At 44.3% G+C, this 16,104-nt stretch overlaps 1 protein-coding gene and 2 pseudogenes across 1 annotated transcript in view; all 3 read left to right on the forward strand.

Moving 5' to 3' along the window:
- Positions 1 to 664: 664 nt before the first annotated feature.
- LOC123456524 lies at positions 665 to 2,699 on the forward strand (annotated as a pseudogene).
- Positions 1,075 to 2,282, forward strand: LOC101600543 (annotated as a pseudogene).
- A 7,775-nt stretch (positions 2,700 to 10,474) lies between the features above and the next one.
- Positions 10,475 to 16,104, forward strand: part of Taf1 (TATA-box binding protein associated factor 1) — a 108,288-nt gene continuing 102,658 nt past the window's right edge. Inside the window, 4 exon segments of the mRNA XM_012949308.2 lie at positions 10,475 to 10,509; positions 10,511 to 10,643; positions 12,335 to 12,449; positions 12,746 to 12,862. Of these exon segments, the coding sequence (XP_012804762.2) occupies positions 10,475 to 10,509; positions 10,511 to 10,643; positions 12,335 to 12,449; positions 12,746 to 12,862 (400 nt within the window).

Below are 16,104 nucleotides of genomic sequence, written 5' to 3' on the forward strand. Positions count from 1 at the left end.
TATCCAAAGGACTCATCTCATTTCCTTAGAAGTACATGCTCAATCATTCTTTTTTTTTTGAGGTAGGGGCTTGCTCTAGCCAAGGCTCACCTGGAATTCATTATGTAGTCTCGGGGTAGCCTGGAACTCACACTGACCTTTCTACCTCTGCCTCCCAAGTGCTGGGATTAAAGGTGTGCACCACCATGCCTGGTCTAAAATTCCATTCTTCTTTATGGCTGGATAATACTCCATGGGTTATATCAACCACATTTTCTTTATCCTTTTTTTTTTTTTTTTTTTTTTTTTTTTTGGTTTTTCAAGGTAGGGTCTCACTCTAGCCCAGGCTGATCTAGAATTCACTATGTAGTCTTGGTGGCCCCGAACTCATGGCAATCCACCTACCTCTGCCTCTCAAGTGCTAGGATTGAAGGTGTGTGCCACCACGCCCGGCTTCTTTATCCAACTTTCTATGGACGCCCAAGTGAATTACATAATTTGGCTGCTGTAAAAACATGGACATGCAGGTATCTCTACTGTATGCTGACTTTGATTCCTCCAGTTATACTGGTAAGGATGTAAATTAGTCTAGCTACTATTAAAAAATCAGCATGGGGTGACAGTGACAGTTGTGTGACAGTAGCTGGAGAGCCCCGAAACTGGCTTGGAGGTTCTTGTCCTCTCCATGAGGCCACAGCAGGCACTGGTACCCAGGAAAGTCTTCATCCAGACAGATTACAGCAGTGGCACACACTGCCAGTTCCAGACCAAGTTCCCCACCAAGCTGGAGAACAGGATCGATAGACAGCAATTTGAAGAAACAGTTTGGACTCTAGGTAACCCTTATGCAGAAACAAAAGAGCTTAGGGGCCAATATTACCTTGAAGGCTGTCTGGCTTGTTTGACACACACATCATCTTCTTGTGTATGGAGACCCACTATGAGAAGGTTCTGAAGAAGGTCTCCAAATACATCCAAGAACAGAATGAGGCACTCGCCGACCCTCCACCAGCCACGGAGCCACTATGGGCCCTCCAGGCCCCTGGCGCAGTGACCCGCAAGGACACACTTGGAGCCAGGATTGAAACTCCCAAGATGGCTGATCAGGATCTTGGGGGCATTAACCCCCTTCAACAGATGGTAGCCTCAGGAGCTGGGGCTATGGTCACCTCCCTCTTCATGACACCCTTGGACATAGTGAAGGTCTGCCTGCAGTCTAAGAGGCCCTCAGTGGCCAGTGAGCTGACATCTTCCTCCAGATTCTGAAGTCTCTCCACCAAATGGAAATGCCTCCTGAACTGCAATGGTGTCCTGAAACCCTTGTACCTGTGCCCAAATGGTACCCACTACACCACCTGGTTTCAAGATCCTACCCACTTCATTGGCACTGGGGATGCCTTTGTGAAGACTTAGGCATGAGGGCACCAGGACCCTGTGAAGCGGCCTTCCAGCCACCTTGGTGATGACCATGCCAGCTACTGCCATCTACTTCACTGCCTATGACCAACTCAAGGCTTTCCTTTGTGGTTGAGCTTTCACCTCTGACTTCTACACACCTATGCTGACTGGTGCACTGGCGCAACTGGGCACTGTGACAGTGACCAGCCCCTTGGAGCTTGTGCAGACCAAGTTGCAAACTCAGTATGTGTCGATCATACTGGAAGCTAGTCACCTGTGTCCAGTCTGCAGTGGTGGGGGGGGGTTGGCGCTCACTGTGGCTGGGCTGGGGTCCCACAGCCCTTAGAGATGTGCCCTTCCCATCTCTCTACTGGTTCGACTATGAGCTGGTGAAGGGCTGGCTGAATTGAATGGTTGCAGACCAAACATCCATGAGTGTCAGCTTTGTGGCAAGTGGTATCTCCGGAGTGGTGGCTGCCACCTTGACTCTACCCTTTGATGTTGTGAAGACCCAATGGCAGGTTGACCTGGGAGGAGTGGAAGCCATGGGTGCGAAGCCCCTGCGAGCTGACTTCACCTGGATACTGTTGCGGAGAATCCGGGCTGAATTAGGCACCAGGAGACTGTTTGCAGGTTTCCTCCCAAGGATCATCACGGCTGCACCGTAGTGTGCCATTACGATCAGCACTTACTAGTTTGGCAAAAGCTTCTTCCAGAGACTCAAGCAGGAACAACCCCTCAGCCACTGTAAGAGGCGAGGAGCCACCCAGTCCTTGCACACAGGTAGGGGCAGAAGACAGCCAAGTACCTTTGCCTCAGTAATGGGGAGGAACCACATCTTTCCCTCCCAGCCTGGTCACCCAGGCTATCCTCACAGCTTGATTTCTGCTGTTCCCCTTCCCTAAATTTTTACTTTCTCCCACCCAAATTCAAGACCTTTCTTTGTGTTTCCTTTGTTTGTTGCTATAGCTTGGTCCCTAAGAACCTGGGGCCAGGCTTTGTAATTCAGCCGTGTCCTTTCTCATCTAAAGACGAGGCCCTTTTGTGTGTGTGTGTGGGGGGGAGAACAGAATGAGGAGATATATGCTCCTCAAGGCCTCCTCCTGATAGACCCCATTGAGAAAGGACTTTGAGTTATTGAAATTACCATCTATGAAGGCAGGCGTAAGCAATGGAAGATAAACAATAGAGTTACAAATCCCACCTCCAGCTGGGACCCTTGTCTGTCCACTGGCCGATGGCAGTGTACCTACCTCCTCTCCAGAGCATCATTTCCTTGTACCTGCTGCCAGAGCCATGGTGCCATTTACTCCAAGGACTGACTTTCTTTTTTTTTAAATTACTTTTGGCTTAAACTTGATGGCTATTGATTCTATGTACCACAGAAATTTTTTCGGCTTTTTAAAATTTTATTTTATTTTTAAATTTTTATTAACATTTTCCATGATTATAAAAAAAACCCCATGGTAATCCCCCCCCCACACACTTTCCCCTTTGAAATTCCATTCTCCATCATATTACCTCCCCATCTCAATCATTGTACTTACATATATACAATACCAACCTATTAAGTACCCTCCTCTCTTCCTTTCTCTTTCCTTTATGTCTCCTTTTTAACTTACTGGCCTCTGCTACTAAGTATTTTCCTTCTCACGCAGAAGCCCAATCATCTGTAGCTAGGACCCACATATGAGAGAGAACATGTGGTGCTTGGTTTTCTGGGCCTGGGTTACCTCACTTAGTATAATCCTTTCCAGGTCCATCCATTTTTCTGCAAATTTCATAACTTCATTTTTCTTTACCGCTGAGTAGAACTCCATTGTATAAATGTGCCACATCTTCATTATCCACTCATCAGTTGAGGGACATGTAGGCAGGTTCCATTTCCCAGCTATTATAAATTGAGCAGCAATAAACATGGTTGAGCATGTACTTCTAAGGAAATGAGATGAGTCCTTAGGATATAAGCCTAGGAGTGCTATAGCTGGGTCATATGGTAGATCAATCTTTAGCTCTTTAGGAACCTCCACACTGATTTCCATAATGGCTAGACCAGATTGCATTCCCACCAGCAGTGTAGAGGGTTCCTCTTTTTCCACATCCCTGCCAACATTTATGATCATTTGTTTTCATGATGGTAGCCAATCTGATAGGACTGAGATGGAATCTCAATGTAGTTTTAATCTGCATTTCCCTGATGGCTAGTGACATGGAACATTTTTTTAGATGCTTATATGCCATTCGTATTTCTTCCTTTGAGAATGCTGTATTTAGCTCCATAGCCCATTTTTTAAAAATTTTTTATTAACATTTTCCATGATTATAAAATATATCCCATGGTAATTCCCTCCCTCCCCACCCCCACACTTTCCCATTTGAAATTCCATTCTCCATCATATTACCTCCCCATTACAATCATTGTAATTACATATATACAATATCAACCTATTAAGTACCCTCCTCCCTTCCTTTCTCTACCCTTTATATCTCCTTTTTTTTAAAAATTCTTTTGTTTATTTTTATTTATTTATTTGACAGTGACAGACAGAGACAGAAAGAGGCAGACAGTGAGAGGGAGAGAGAGAATGGGCATGGCAGGGCTTCCAGCCACTGCCAACGAACTCCAGACGCGTGCGCCCCCTTGTGCATCTGGCTAACGTGGGACCTGGAGAACCGAGCCTTGAACCAGGGTCCTTAGGCTTCACAGGCAAGCGCTTAACCGCGAAGCCATCTCTCCAGCCCTATGTCTCCTTTTTAACTTACTGGCCTCTGCTACTAAGTATTTTCCTTCTCATGCAGAAGCCCAATCATCTGTAGCTAGGATCCACATATGAGAGAGAACATGTGGCACTTGGTTTTCTGGGCCTGGGTTACCTCACTTAGTATAATCCTTTCCAGGTCCATCCATTTTTCTGCAAATTTCATTTTTCTTTACCTCTGAGTAGAACTCCATTGTATAAATGTGCCACATCTTCATTATCCACTCATCTGTTGAGGGACATCTAGGCTGGTTCCATTTCCCAGCTATTATAAATTGAGCAGCAATAAACATGGTTGAGCATGTACTTCTAAGGAAATATGATGAGTCCTTTGGATATATGCCTAGGAGTGCTATAGCTGGGTTATATGGTAGATCAATCTTTAGCTGTTTCAGGAACCTCCACACTGTTTTCCACAATGGCTGGACCAGATTGCATTCCCACCAGCAGTGCAGAAGGGTTCCTTTTTTTCCACATCCCCGCCAACATTTATGATCATTTGTTTTCATGATGGTGGCCAATCTGACAGGAGTGAGATGGAATCTCAATGTAGTTTTAATCTGCATTTCCCTGATGACTAGTGATGTAGAACATTTTTTTAGATGCTTATATGCCATTCATATTTCTTCCTTTGAGAACTCTCTATTTAGCTCCATAGCCCATTTTTTTGATTGGCTTGTTTGATTCCTTATTGTTTAACTTTTTGAGTTCTTTGCATATCCTAGATATTAATCCTCTATCAGATATATAGCTGGCGAAGATTTTTTCCCATTCTGTAGGTTGCCTCTTTGTGTTTTTTACTGTCCTTTGCAGTGCAAAATCTTTGTAATTTCATGAGGTCCCAGTGATTAATCTGTGGTTTTATTGCCTGAGCAATTGGGGTTGTATTCAGAAAGTCTTTGCCAAGACCAATATGTTGAAGGGTTTCCCCTACTTTTTCCTCTAGCAGTTTCAGAGTTTCAGGTCTGATGTTAAGTTCTTTAATCCATTTGGACTTAATTCTTGTGCATGGAGAGAGAGAAGAATCTATTTTCATCCTTCTACAGATATATATCCAGTTTTCCCAACACCATTTGCTGAAGAGACTGTCTTTTCTCCAATGAGCATTTTTGGCATTTTTATCGAATATCAGGTGGCTATAGCTACTTGGGCTTACATCTGGGTTCTCTATTCTGTTCCACTGATCTACATGTCCGTTTTTGTGCCAGTGCCATGCTGTTTTTGTTATTATGGCTCTGTAGTATAGGTTAAAATCAGGTATGGTGATAGCACTGGCCTTATTTTTGTTGCTCAGTATTATTTTAGATATTCGAGGTTAGGACTGACTTTCTTAAATGCCACACTTGGAGTGATCTCCAATCACTCAGCATCCACTTTGTGTTTCTAAATTGTGTTGAACTCTTTAATATTTTGATTTCTTTTTGAAAAAAGAACAAAGCATTACACTTTTTAAAATTCAAAGCCTGCCGGGCGTGGTGGCACATGCCTTTAATCCCAGCACTTGGGAGGCAGAGGTAGGAGGATCGCCATGAGTTTGAGGCCACCCTGAGACTCCATAGTGAATTCCAGGTCAGCCTGGGCTAGAGTGAGACGCTTCCTCAAAAAAATCAAAAAACCAAAAATAAATAAATAAATAAATAAATAAATAATAAAATTCAAAGCCATGCCCGGCGTGGTGGCGCACACCTTTAATCCCAGCACTCGGGAGGCAAAGGTAGGAGGATTGCCATGAGTTCAAGACCACCCTGAGACTCCATAGTGAATTCCAGGTCAGCCTGGGCTAGAGTGAGACCCTACCTCGAAAAAGAAAAAAAAAATTCAAAACCATTTAAAAAATACACAGTTGGTGAACCCATACAGTTTACTTCCTACTTGTCACCAGTACCGTTGGTTCTCTTCATTCCTTGGGCCAGATTCTTAGGTGGCTTCAGACCAAACAAGTCGTAGCTGGTGTTCAGCTATCCTCCAAGTTAGTACAAGGCTTTCTACAGGTGAGGTTGCATTGAGTCTGTGGGTATAATAATGCAGCTTCCAGATTTCAAAGAACTCCCAGTTTTGCCCTGATACAGATCCTGAGACTTATTTCTGTTCAGTTTCTCAAACTGAAGCTTGTTTAAAGTAATGTATATATCTTTATTATTGCAATTATTCCTAATTAAAACAGTATTTAATACCAAAAGATCAGTATAGGGTGCTAGAATTATAGCACAGTGGTTAAGTCACTTGCCTGCAAAGCCTAAGGACCTGAGTTTGATTCCCCAATACCCATGTAAAGACAGATGCACAAGGTGGTGCTTGTGTCTGGAGTTCATTTGCAGCAGCTAGAGGCCCAGGCATACCCATTCTCTCTCTCTTAAATACTTTTTAAAAATTAGTATAAGGATGCTGGAGAGATGGCTTAGCAGTTAAGGTGTTTGCCTGCAAAGTCAAAGGACCTTGGTTCAATTCCCTAAGACTCATGTAAGCCAGATTCACAAGGTGGTGCATTTGTCTGGAGTTCATTTGCAGTGGCTGGAGGCCCTGGCACACTCATTCTCTCTCTGCCTCTTTCCTTTTCTCAAATAACTTAATTAATTAAATTAAAAAAAAATCAGTATAGGGCTGGAGAGATGGCTTAGCGGTTAAGTGCTTGCCTGTGAAGCCTAAGGACCCCGGTTCGAGGCTCAACTCCCAGGACCCACGTTAGCCAGAGGCACAGGGAGGCGCACACGTCTGGAGTTCGTTTGCAGTGGCTGGAGGCCCTGGCGCACCCATTCTCTCTCTATCTGCCTCTTTCTCTCTCTGTCTGTCACTCTCAAATAAATAAATAAAAATGAGCAAAAAAAAAAATTTTAAATAAAAAAAAAATCAGTATAGGACTAGGTATGGTGGTGCACATCTTTAGCCTGAGCACTTAGGAGGCCAAGGTAAGAGGATTGCCATGAGTTCAAGGCCACCATGAGACTACATAGGTCAGCCTGGGTTACAGTGAGACCCTACCTCAAAAAATAAAACTCCAGATGCACGCGCCACCTTGTGTTTCTGGCTTACATGGATTCTGAAAATCAAACCTGGGTCCTTCGGCTTTACAGACAGGTGACTTAACCGCTAAGGCATTTCTCCAGCCCTATTTCTACTTTTTTCTTTTCTTCTTCTCCTTAATTTATTTATTTTTGGTTTTTTGAGGTAGGGTTTCACTCTAGCTCAGGCTATCCTGGAATTAACTATGTAGTCTCAGGGTGGCCTCAAACTCATGGTGATTCTCCTACCTCTCCCTCCTGAGTGCTGGAATTAAAGGCGTGTGCCACCAAGCCCGGCTTTATTTCTATTTTTTTGTTTGTTTGTTTGTTTCTTCAAGGTAGGGTCTCACTCTAGTTCAGGCTGACCTGGAATTCACTATGTAGTCTCAGGGTGGCCTTGAACTAATGGTGATCTTCCTACCTCTGCCCCCCAAATGCTGGGATTAAAGGCGTGCGCCACCACACCCAGCTTTATTTCTATTCTTAATTGCCCTCACTTGTAGTATATTGTATATGGATCTCATCTTCCAATCCTCAGGCCTACCTGTCCTTGTTTTTTTCTTTTCTTTGTTTTTTTTTTTCTTTAAATTTATTTTTTTTTATTTATTTGAGAGTGACAGAGAAAGAGGCAGAGAGGGGGGGGAGGGGGGAGAGAAAGAGGGAGAATGGGCATGCTAGGGCCTCCAGCTACTGCAAACGAACTCCCTTGTGCATCTGGCTAATGTGGGTCCTGAGGAATTGAGCCTCGAACCAGGGTCCTTAGGCTTCACAGGCAAGTGCTTAACTACTAAGCCATATCTCCAGCCCTTTTCTTTCTTTCTTTTCTTTTTTTTTTTTTTTGAGGTATAGCCTCACTTTAGCCCAGGCTGACCTGGAATTCACTATGTAGTCTCTGGGTGGCCTCAACTCATGGTGATCCTCCCGAGTGTTGGGATTAAAGGCACACACCACCACACCCAGCTCCCTCTTTGTTTTCATGTTTGGAAAACTTCACCTGAAGAAGAGTAGATACATCTCCCATCAAGTCAAATAGAATTGTGGTTTTGAGAATTGAAGAAATGAAGCTGAAGAGCTCCTGAATCTCCCCCAGGCAAAGATGAAGCATCCATACTTTGTTATGTGCATTTTTCTGTTGCTCTTTCCAAAAAATATTTTATTTATTTGGGTAGAGAGAGGAGAGGGAGCATGGACGTGCTAGGGCCTCCTGCAAGAGTAAACTAGCTCCAGTTGCACACACCACTTCATTCATCTGGCTATATGTAGGTACTGGGGAATGGAACCTGAGTTGGCAGGCTTTGCAAGCAAGAATCTTTAAGTACTGAGTGACCTACTCAACCCCATTCTCCTTTATATTTTGTTTATTGGCAAGCAAAGAGATACAGAAAAAGACAGAAAGAGATGGAGAGAATGGGCGTGCCAGGCCTCCATCCACTCACTGCAAAAGAGCTTCAGATGCATGGGACACTTAGCATCTGGCTTTATATGGTAACTAAGGAATCATACCCTGGCCTTCAGGCTTTGTAGGCAAGTGTCTTAACCACTGAGCAATCTCTGAAGCCCCTGATTTTTTTGTTGTTTGTATTGAGGCAGGGTCTCCCTCTAGCTCAGGCTGACCTGTAACTCTGAAGGGAGTAATAGGCTGGCCTTCAAACTCACAAGATCCCACTACCTGAGGGCTGACATTAAAGGTGTGCACCACCATGCCTGGCCCTCTAAGCTCCTTTTCAAAAATATAATTTATTTATTTGCAAACACACACACACAGCGTGAATGGGTGCACCAGGGCCTTTTACCTCTGCAAACTCCAGATGCATGTACCCCACTGTGCATCTGGCTTTACGTGGGTACTGTGGAATAGAACCCAAGTTGTCAGGCATTCCAAGCAAGAACCTTTGCCATCTCCCCAACCCTGTAAGCTCTTTAAAATATATATATATATATTTTATTGGGCTGGAGAGATGGCTTAGCAGTTAAGCGCTTGCCTGTGAAGCTTAAGGACCTTGGTTGGAGGCTCGATTCCCCAGGACCCACGAACTGCAAACGAACTCCAGATGCATGCGCCCTCTTGTGCATCTGGCTCAGGTGGGTCCTGGGGAATTGAACCTGGGTCTTCTGGCTTTGCAGGCAAATGCCTTAACTGCTAAGCCATCCTTCTAGCCCTGTATGCTCCTTTTTTGTGTGTTCTACCTGACTTAGGAAAAAAAATAGTTGAATGTTAACAACTGAATTTGGATGATTTTTTACCAACCTTGAATGTTTTGCTATGAGGAAAGTCAATTTAAAACATTTTTTTTTTTTTTTTTTTTTGTTATTCGATAGGGTTTCACTCTAGTCTAGGCTGACCTGGAATTCACTCTGTATTTTCAGGGTGGCCTTGAACTCACAGCAATCCTCCTACCTCTGCCTCCCGAGTGCTGGGATTAAAGGTGTGCATCACCACGCCCGCAATTTAAAACAATTTGGGAGGTAGGGCACACGCCTTTAATCCCAGCATTAGGGAGACAACTTTGGGATCAACCTGGGGCTAGAGTGGATTGCAGGGCTAGAATGAGACTCTACCTCCGGAAAACAAAACAAACAAAAATAAAACCTTGGGGTCATGATGAACCCCTTCCTTTTCATCTTCTTTTTGCTTTTTCGAGGTAGGGTCTCACTCTAACCCAGGCTGGCCTGGAATTCGCTGAGTAGTTTCATGGTAGTCTCGAACTCACGGCAATCCTCCCACCTCTGCCTCGCGAGTGCTGGGATTAAAGGGGTGCACCACCACGCCCGGCTTTCCTTTCAACACTAGGAATGCAAGGTAGATCACCGTACATTCAAAGGCGTGAGTTTCAGGTCAGCCTGGACTAAAGTGAGACTCCGCCTATAAAAAATAAAAACAAAAAATACAAGTAAATTCAACGGTATCACTAACACAATAACCAACAAAGTTACTTTTAGGAGGACACGAACAAGTTGCTTGTAGCTAGAAGGCCCTTCTAATCCTCACTTCCGTGTATTTAGTATGGTGACCTGCATTTTGCAGGGCATAGGTCATGTGGCCCCAGCACATTCTTCTGATTGGAGGAAATCCTGTGGCTCTTATTCCCGCGTTTGCGCGCAGGCAATGGGCCGTCCTGGATATTTTCTTTAACCAATCATTATTCACATTCCCACCCTCCTGACTCCGATGGTCAAATAGAAAACGGCTAGTAAAGTAGTAATCCCGATTCGGTTTTCTCGTGGGACAGCCGGTTTTTCCGGCTCTTTTTTTCCTTTAGTCAACTTCCGGTTCTGTCCTATAAGGTCAAAGAGATGTACAAGTCATTTTTGTGCGACTGACGTATCTTTTTCCGGTCCATGGGTCCAGGATTGGCCCTCCTCCTGCCGGCAGCAGGCTGCCGCCATCATGTCCGACACAGACAGCGATGAAGATTCGGCTGCAGGCGGCCCATTTTCTTTAACTGGCTTTCTTTTCGGCAATATCAATGGAGCAGGGCAGCTGGAGGGGGAAAACGTCTTGGATGATGTGAGGGATGGGTTCGTCTCCACGGTGGAGGGTGGTGTGGGTAGTGAGAATAGAAGAAAGTAAAGGCTGTTTAGGAAACCAGACGGTGTATCCGCTTTGGAAGGGTGCAGTGGATCCCATCCTTACGTATTTGAATAGGGATGGGGAGAACAGAGGAAAATTGTACAAGTGCCAGTCAGGACGCGGAAGTTGTTGCGGGATTTTCTGCTAGAATGTGTTTGGAATAAACAGTCGGACAAACAATAGTTGAATCTACTGGAGTTACTGTCGATCCTTACAGACGCTTGAAATTTCTTTGCTGCCATCGCTTATCTGAGATCGCTCTACACAGCCAGAGAATTGGACGGCGCCTGTTAATAGTTTTGGTCCCAAAGTGGTACAACAATGCATTTGAATGCATTGGCTCAGATTGCTTCTGATCGCATTGCACTGTCTAGATAGTTTTCCCCCAGTGAGTTCACTGACGTTCATGCAATTGTTCCCTGTGCACAATTGAGATTTACCATTATTTCGATTCAATTAGCTGGAGAATAAACTTGTTTCCCCGACCTGCAGGACGTACTCAGAAAATAAAGCAGAACCTTGCCTGCTTGCATTTGGGTGACTTTGAGTTGCTTTTTTTGCTTTTTTTTCCATATTCTTAAACTTGTTTTTGAGGTAGGGTCTCACTCTAGCCCAGGCTGCCCTGTAATCACTATGTAGTCTCAGGGTGGCCTCGAACTCACAGTGGATACTCTTACCTCTGCCTCCCGAGTGCTAGGATTAAAGGAGTGCACCACCACGCCCAGCAGATTTTTTTCATTTTTGTTTTTCTGAGGTAGGATTTCACTCTAGCCTGGGCTGACCTGGAATTCACCATGTAGTCTCAGGGTGGCCTCGAACTCATGGCGATCCTCCTGCCTCTGCCTCCTGAGTGCTGAGATTAAAGACGTGTGCCACTATGCCTGGCCAGTTTTATTTAATTTATTTTTTTTTTGAGGTAGGGTCTTACTCTAGCCCAGGCTGACCTGGATTCACTTTGTAATCTCAGAGTGGCCTCGAACTCACAGCGATCCTCCTACCTCTTACCTCCCGAGTGCTGGGATTAAAGGCGTGCGCCACCACGCTCGGTTTAGCAAGCCAGTTTTTAAACTTTTAAAATATATATTTGAGAGAGAAGAAGAGGCAGATAGAGAATGGGTACGCCAGGGCCTCTAGTCACTGCAAAGGAACTCCAGACACATGTGCCACTATGTGCAATCTGGCTCATGGGGTACTGGGGAATTGAACCTGGATTAGGCTTGTGCCTTTACCACCAAGCCATCTCTCCAGCCCTGCTTTGGTTTTTATTCAGGGAGTTACTGTTCCATTTGTCTGGTCTTAGAGGTGGTTATTTGAATAAATTTTTCCTGCTTTAAAGTGTGGCTGTGAAAGTGTACATGGTACTTTGATCAATGTGGAGCTTAGATTTTTTTTTTCTTTTTAAGTTATAATGTCTCATTCAAGGCCACTAACCTCGCCTCCTGAATGCTAAGATTAAAGGCATGCACCACCATACCTAGCTTAGATGTATTGTATAGTTGAATGTGATGTTCTTTTTTAGCACACTGCAGAATTACTTTCCGTATGGATCTGGAATGTTGTGAACCAAGGAAATAAACCTTATGTGGGTTTAGTTGTTACCTTTGATTTTGGTGCTATCTGTTTTTCAGGAGTGTAAGAAACACCTGGCAGGCTTGGGGGCTTTGGGTCTGGGCAGCCTGATCACTGAACTCACGGCAAATGAAGAATTGGCTGGGACTGATGGTGCCTTGGTAAATGATGAAGGTGAAGTCTGGGTCATAGGGAGTAAGATGGGGGAGGAGGATAGTCACTGTATGTTTATTTGTTTTTTGTTTTTTGGTTTTCTGAGGTAGGGTCTCACGCTGGCTCAGGCTGACCTGTAATTCACTATGTAGTCTCAGGGTGGCCTCAGACTCTCAGCAATCTTCTTACCTCTGCCTCCCAAGCGCTGGGATTAAAGACTGTGCCACCATGCCCAGTTACATTTACATTTAATTGGGAATTATCTGAGGGAGTGTGAGTTACTTGCTTTTTTGAGCTCTTCCCATGTTTGTTTATAGGATGGGTTAGGAGTACAGAAGATGCTGTGGACTATTCAGACATCAATGAAGTAGCAGAAGATGAAAGCAGAAGATATCAGCAGACAATGGGAAGTTTGCAACCTCTTTGCCATTCAGGTGATTCTATTTATGTACTTATTTATTTATTTATTTATTTTTTTTTTTGAGGTAAGGTCTCATTCTAGCCCTGGCTGACCTGGAACTTGCTCTGTATAGTCCCAGGCTGGCCTTGAACTCATAGCGATCCTACTCACTCTGCCTTCCTAGTCCTGGGATTAAAGGTGTATGCCACCGCACCCAGCTCTCAGGTTATTCTTTAGTGTTGCATCCCGGTGCATTTTATTGGCACATAGACTGTTTTTGGCTCTGGTTATATTTTTACTTATTTTAGAGAGAGAGGGAGAGAAGGGGCACATAGAATGGGTACACCAGGGCCTCCAGGCACAATTGCCACCTAGTGCATCTGGCTTTATATGGGCAAGGGGAATCAAATCTGGTCCTTTGACTTTGTAGGCAAGTGCCTTAACCAGTAAACCACCTCTCCATCCCCTGGTTATATTTTTTTTGCCTTCTGTCTTTTTTTGTTTGTTTGTTTTTTGAGTTAGAGTCTCACTCTAGCTCAGGCTTACTTGGAATTCACTATGTAGCTGCAGGGTGGCCTTGAACTCAAGGCAGTCCTCCTACCTCTACCTCCTGAGTGCTTGGATTAAAAGTGTGCGCTACCATGACTAGCTTCTTGTTATTTATTTATTTATTTTTATTCATTTATTAGAGACAGAGGGAGGGGGGGGAGGGAGGGAGAGAGAGAGGGAGAAAGGAGAATGGTCGTGCCAGGGCCTCTAGCCACTGCAAATGAACTCCAGACGCACATGTCACCTTGTGCATCTGGCTTACATGGGTCCTGGGGAATTGAACCTGGATCCTTTGGTTTTGCAGGATAACACCTTAACTGCTGAGTCATCCCTCCAGCCCATTGTTTTGAGGTAGGGTTTCACTCTAGCCCAGGCTCACCTGGAATTCACTCTATTCTCAGGGTGGCCTTGAACTCATGGAAATCCTCCTGCTTCTGCCTCCTGAGTGCTCGGATTAAAGACATGCACCACCACGCCTAGATGTAGCTTTTATTTCTATTTATTTTATTTTTTAAAATATTTATTTTTAAGAGAGAGAAAAGGGCAGGTAGAGAATGGGATGCCAGGGTCCCCAGCCACTGCAAACAAACTCCAGATGTATGTGCCATCTTGTGTGTCTGGCTTACTTGGTTTCTAGGGAATTGAACCTGGCTTTGCAGGTAACCACTGAGCAATTTCTCCAGCCCTCCACCCAGCTTTTATGTGAGTGCTAGGGATCTGAACTCAGCTCCTTGTGCTTGCATGACAAGCCATTTATCAGCTGAACCATCTCCCCAGTCTCTCTCCAGATTTTGGTAATATCACATCCAACCTGCAAGAATAGTCAGCAAATTAGTTTGCCACTTCATTCTATATAACTCATCAAAACCTAGATAACAGTAAATTTCTAAAGCATCACGTAGAAAGGAAAACCAGTTAACATTTACAGAGCATCTACAACATTTGTTTTTTTTTTTTTTCAAGGCAGGGTCTTGCTCTAGCCCAGGCTGACCTGGAACTCACTATGGAGTCTCAGGGTGGCCTTGAACTCATGGCGATCCTCCTACCTCTGCCTCCCCAGTGCTGGGATTAAAGGCGTGCGCCACCACGCCCGGCTTACAACATTTGTAATATGCATGTGTTTCAGTGGATGTGATGATGAACTTAAATTCTCACAAAGCATTAACAGTGGTTCACCTTAATTACAGACTAGAAAAACTTTGAAACTCCATTCTCCCATCATATCCCCTCCCCACCTCAATCAGTCTCTCTTTTATTTTGATGTCATGTTCTTTTCCTCCTATTATGGTGGTCTTGTGTAGGTAGTGTCAGGCACGGTGAGGTCATGGATATCCAGGCCATTTTGTGTTTGGGGAAAGCACGTTGTAAGGAGTCCTACCCTTCCTTTGGCTCTTACATTCTTTCCACCACCTCTTCCACAATAGACCCTGAGCCTTGGAAGGTGTGATAGAGATACTGCAGTACTGAGCATACCTGTCAATTCTTTCTAGCACCATGATGCCTTCTGAGTCATCCCAAGGTCACTGCCTTCTGAAAAGAGAAGATTCTCTACCAAAAGTGAGAGTAGCATTAAGATAAGAATATGAACATTAAGAGAAGTGCTTACTGGGCAGTTTGATGAGCATAGTATATACATTTATCCAGACATCAGCAGACGTTATACCCCTAGGGCTCATGACTACCCCTTTTTTAAGTTTTTAGTATCAGGGATGTATTCCCTCCCATGGAGCAGGCCTCCATCCCAATTAGAGGGCAGTTGGTTTCCACCATGAAAGACGTTCCACTATTGTACCTGTTGGCTCATTTGGCCTGGCTATCCAAATATAAGGCTTGCAGTGTCCACTGTTGAGTATCTTCACTGGTGATTTTATCCCATTGTACTGCATGCAGCATGGCTTCTTCCAGCTTTCTGTCAGCTGGTCTACATGGAGGAGGTTATCAGCTCAGTTCCAGCAGGATTTCTCAGTGGCCTTGCAGCCCAAGTATGTGGAGTCTTCAGCAATAGGGTCTTACCAGGAAATAGAAAATATTTAAAAGAAAAGCTGGAACTGAGTATCGTAGACTATTGATACTCGATCTAATGCAGTATCTTTTTCCAGGAAGTTTACTTATAAACTAAGAAGTAGAAATTATGCCCCCTTTATCAGTTGTCCTCTTTACCATCTAGGCAAGACAAATGCACATACAATAGTCCTAACTTCCAGTTGGATATGGTGGTGCATGCCTTTAATCCCAGCACTCAGGAGGCATAGGAGGATCACCATGAGTTCAAAGCCACCCTGAGAGTACATAGTAAATTCCAGGTTCCAGGTCAGCCTGGGCCAGAGTGAGATGCTACCTCAAAAAAAAAAAAAAAAAAAACAAATCCTAACCTAGGACTGGGGTGATGGGTCAGTGGGTAAAGTGGGGCTAACGGGATGGTTCAGTGGGTAAATTGCTTGCCAGACACAAAGAGTTTTTCAAAGACAGGAGGTGAGAAGAAAATCTTAATTTTTTTTGAGTGAAATCGACAAGAAGAATGTTTAATTAGGAGATTGAACAGGACAAGAAACAATATGATCAGGAAAAGGAGAAAAAGTTTTCAAACAGCTCTCGGGTACTATCAGTATCCTTTTTGGAATGAGCATTAGGCTATACTATGATTCCTCTTTCTGAAGGCAAATGCTAAATCTATGTTTTGTTCTGAGGTAGGGTCTTGCTCTAGCCCAGGCTGATCTGGAACTCACT

This window comes from Jaculus jaculus, chromosome X (genome assembly GCF_020740685.1).
Source record: "Jaculus jaculus isolate mJacJac1 chromosome X, mJacJac1.mat.Y.cur, whole genome shotgun sequence".
NCBI classification, from domain to species: domain Eukaryota; kingdom Metazoa; phylum Chordata; class Mammalia; order Rodentia; family Dipodidae; genus Jaculus; species Jaculus jaculus.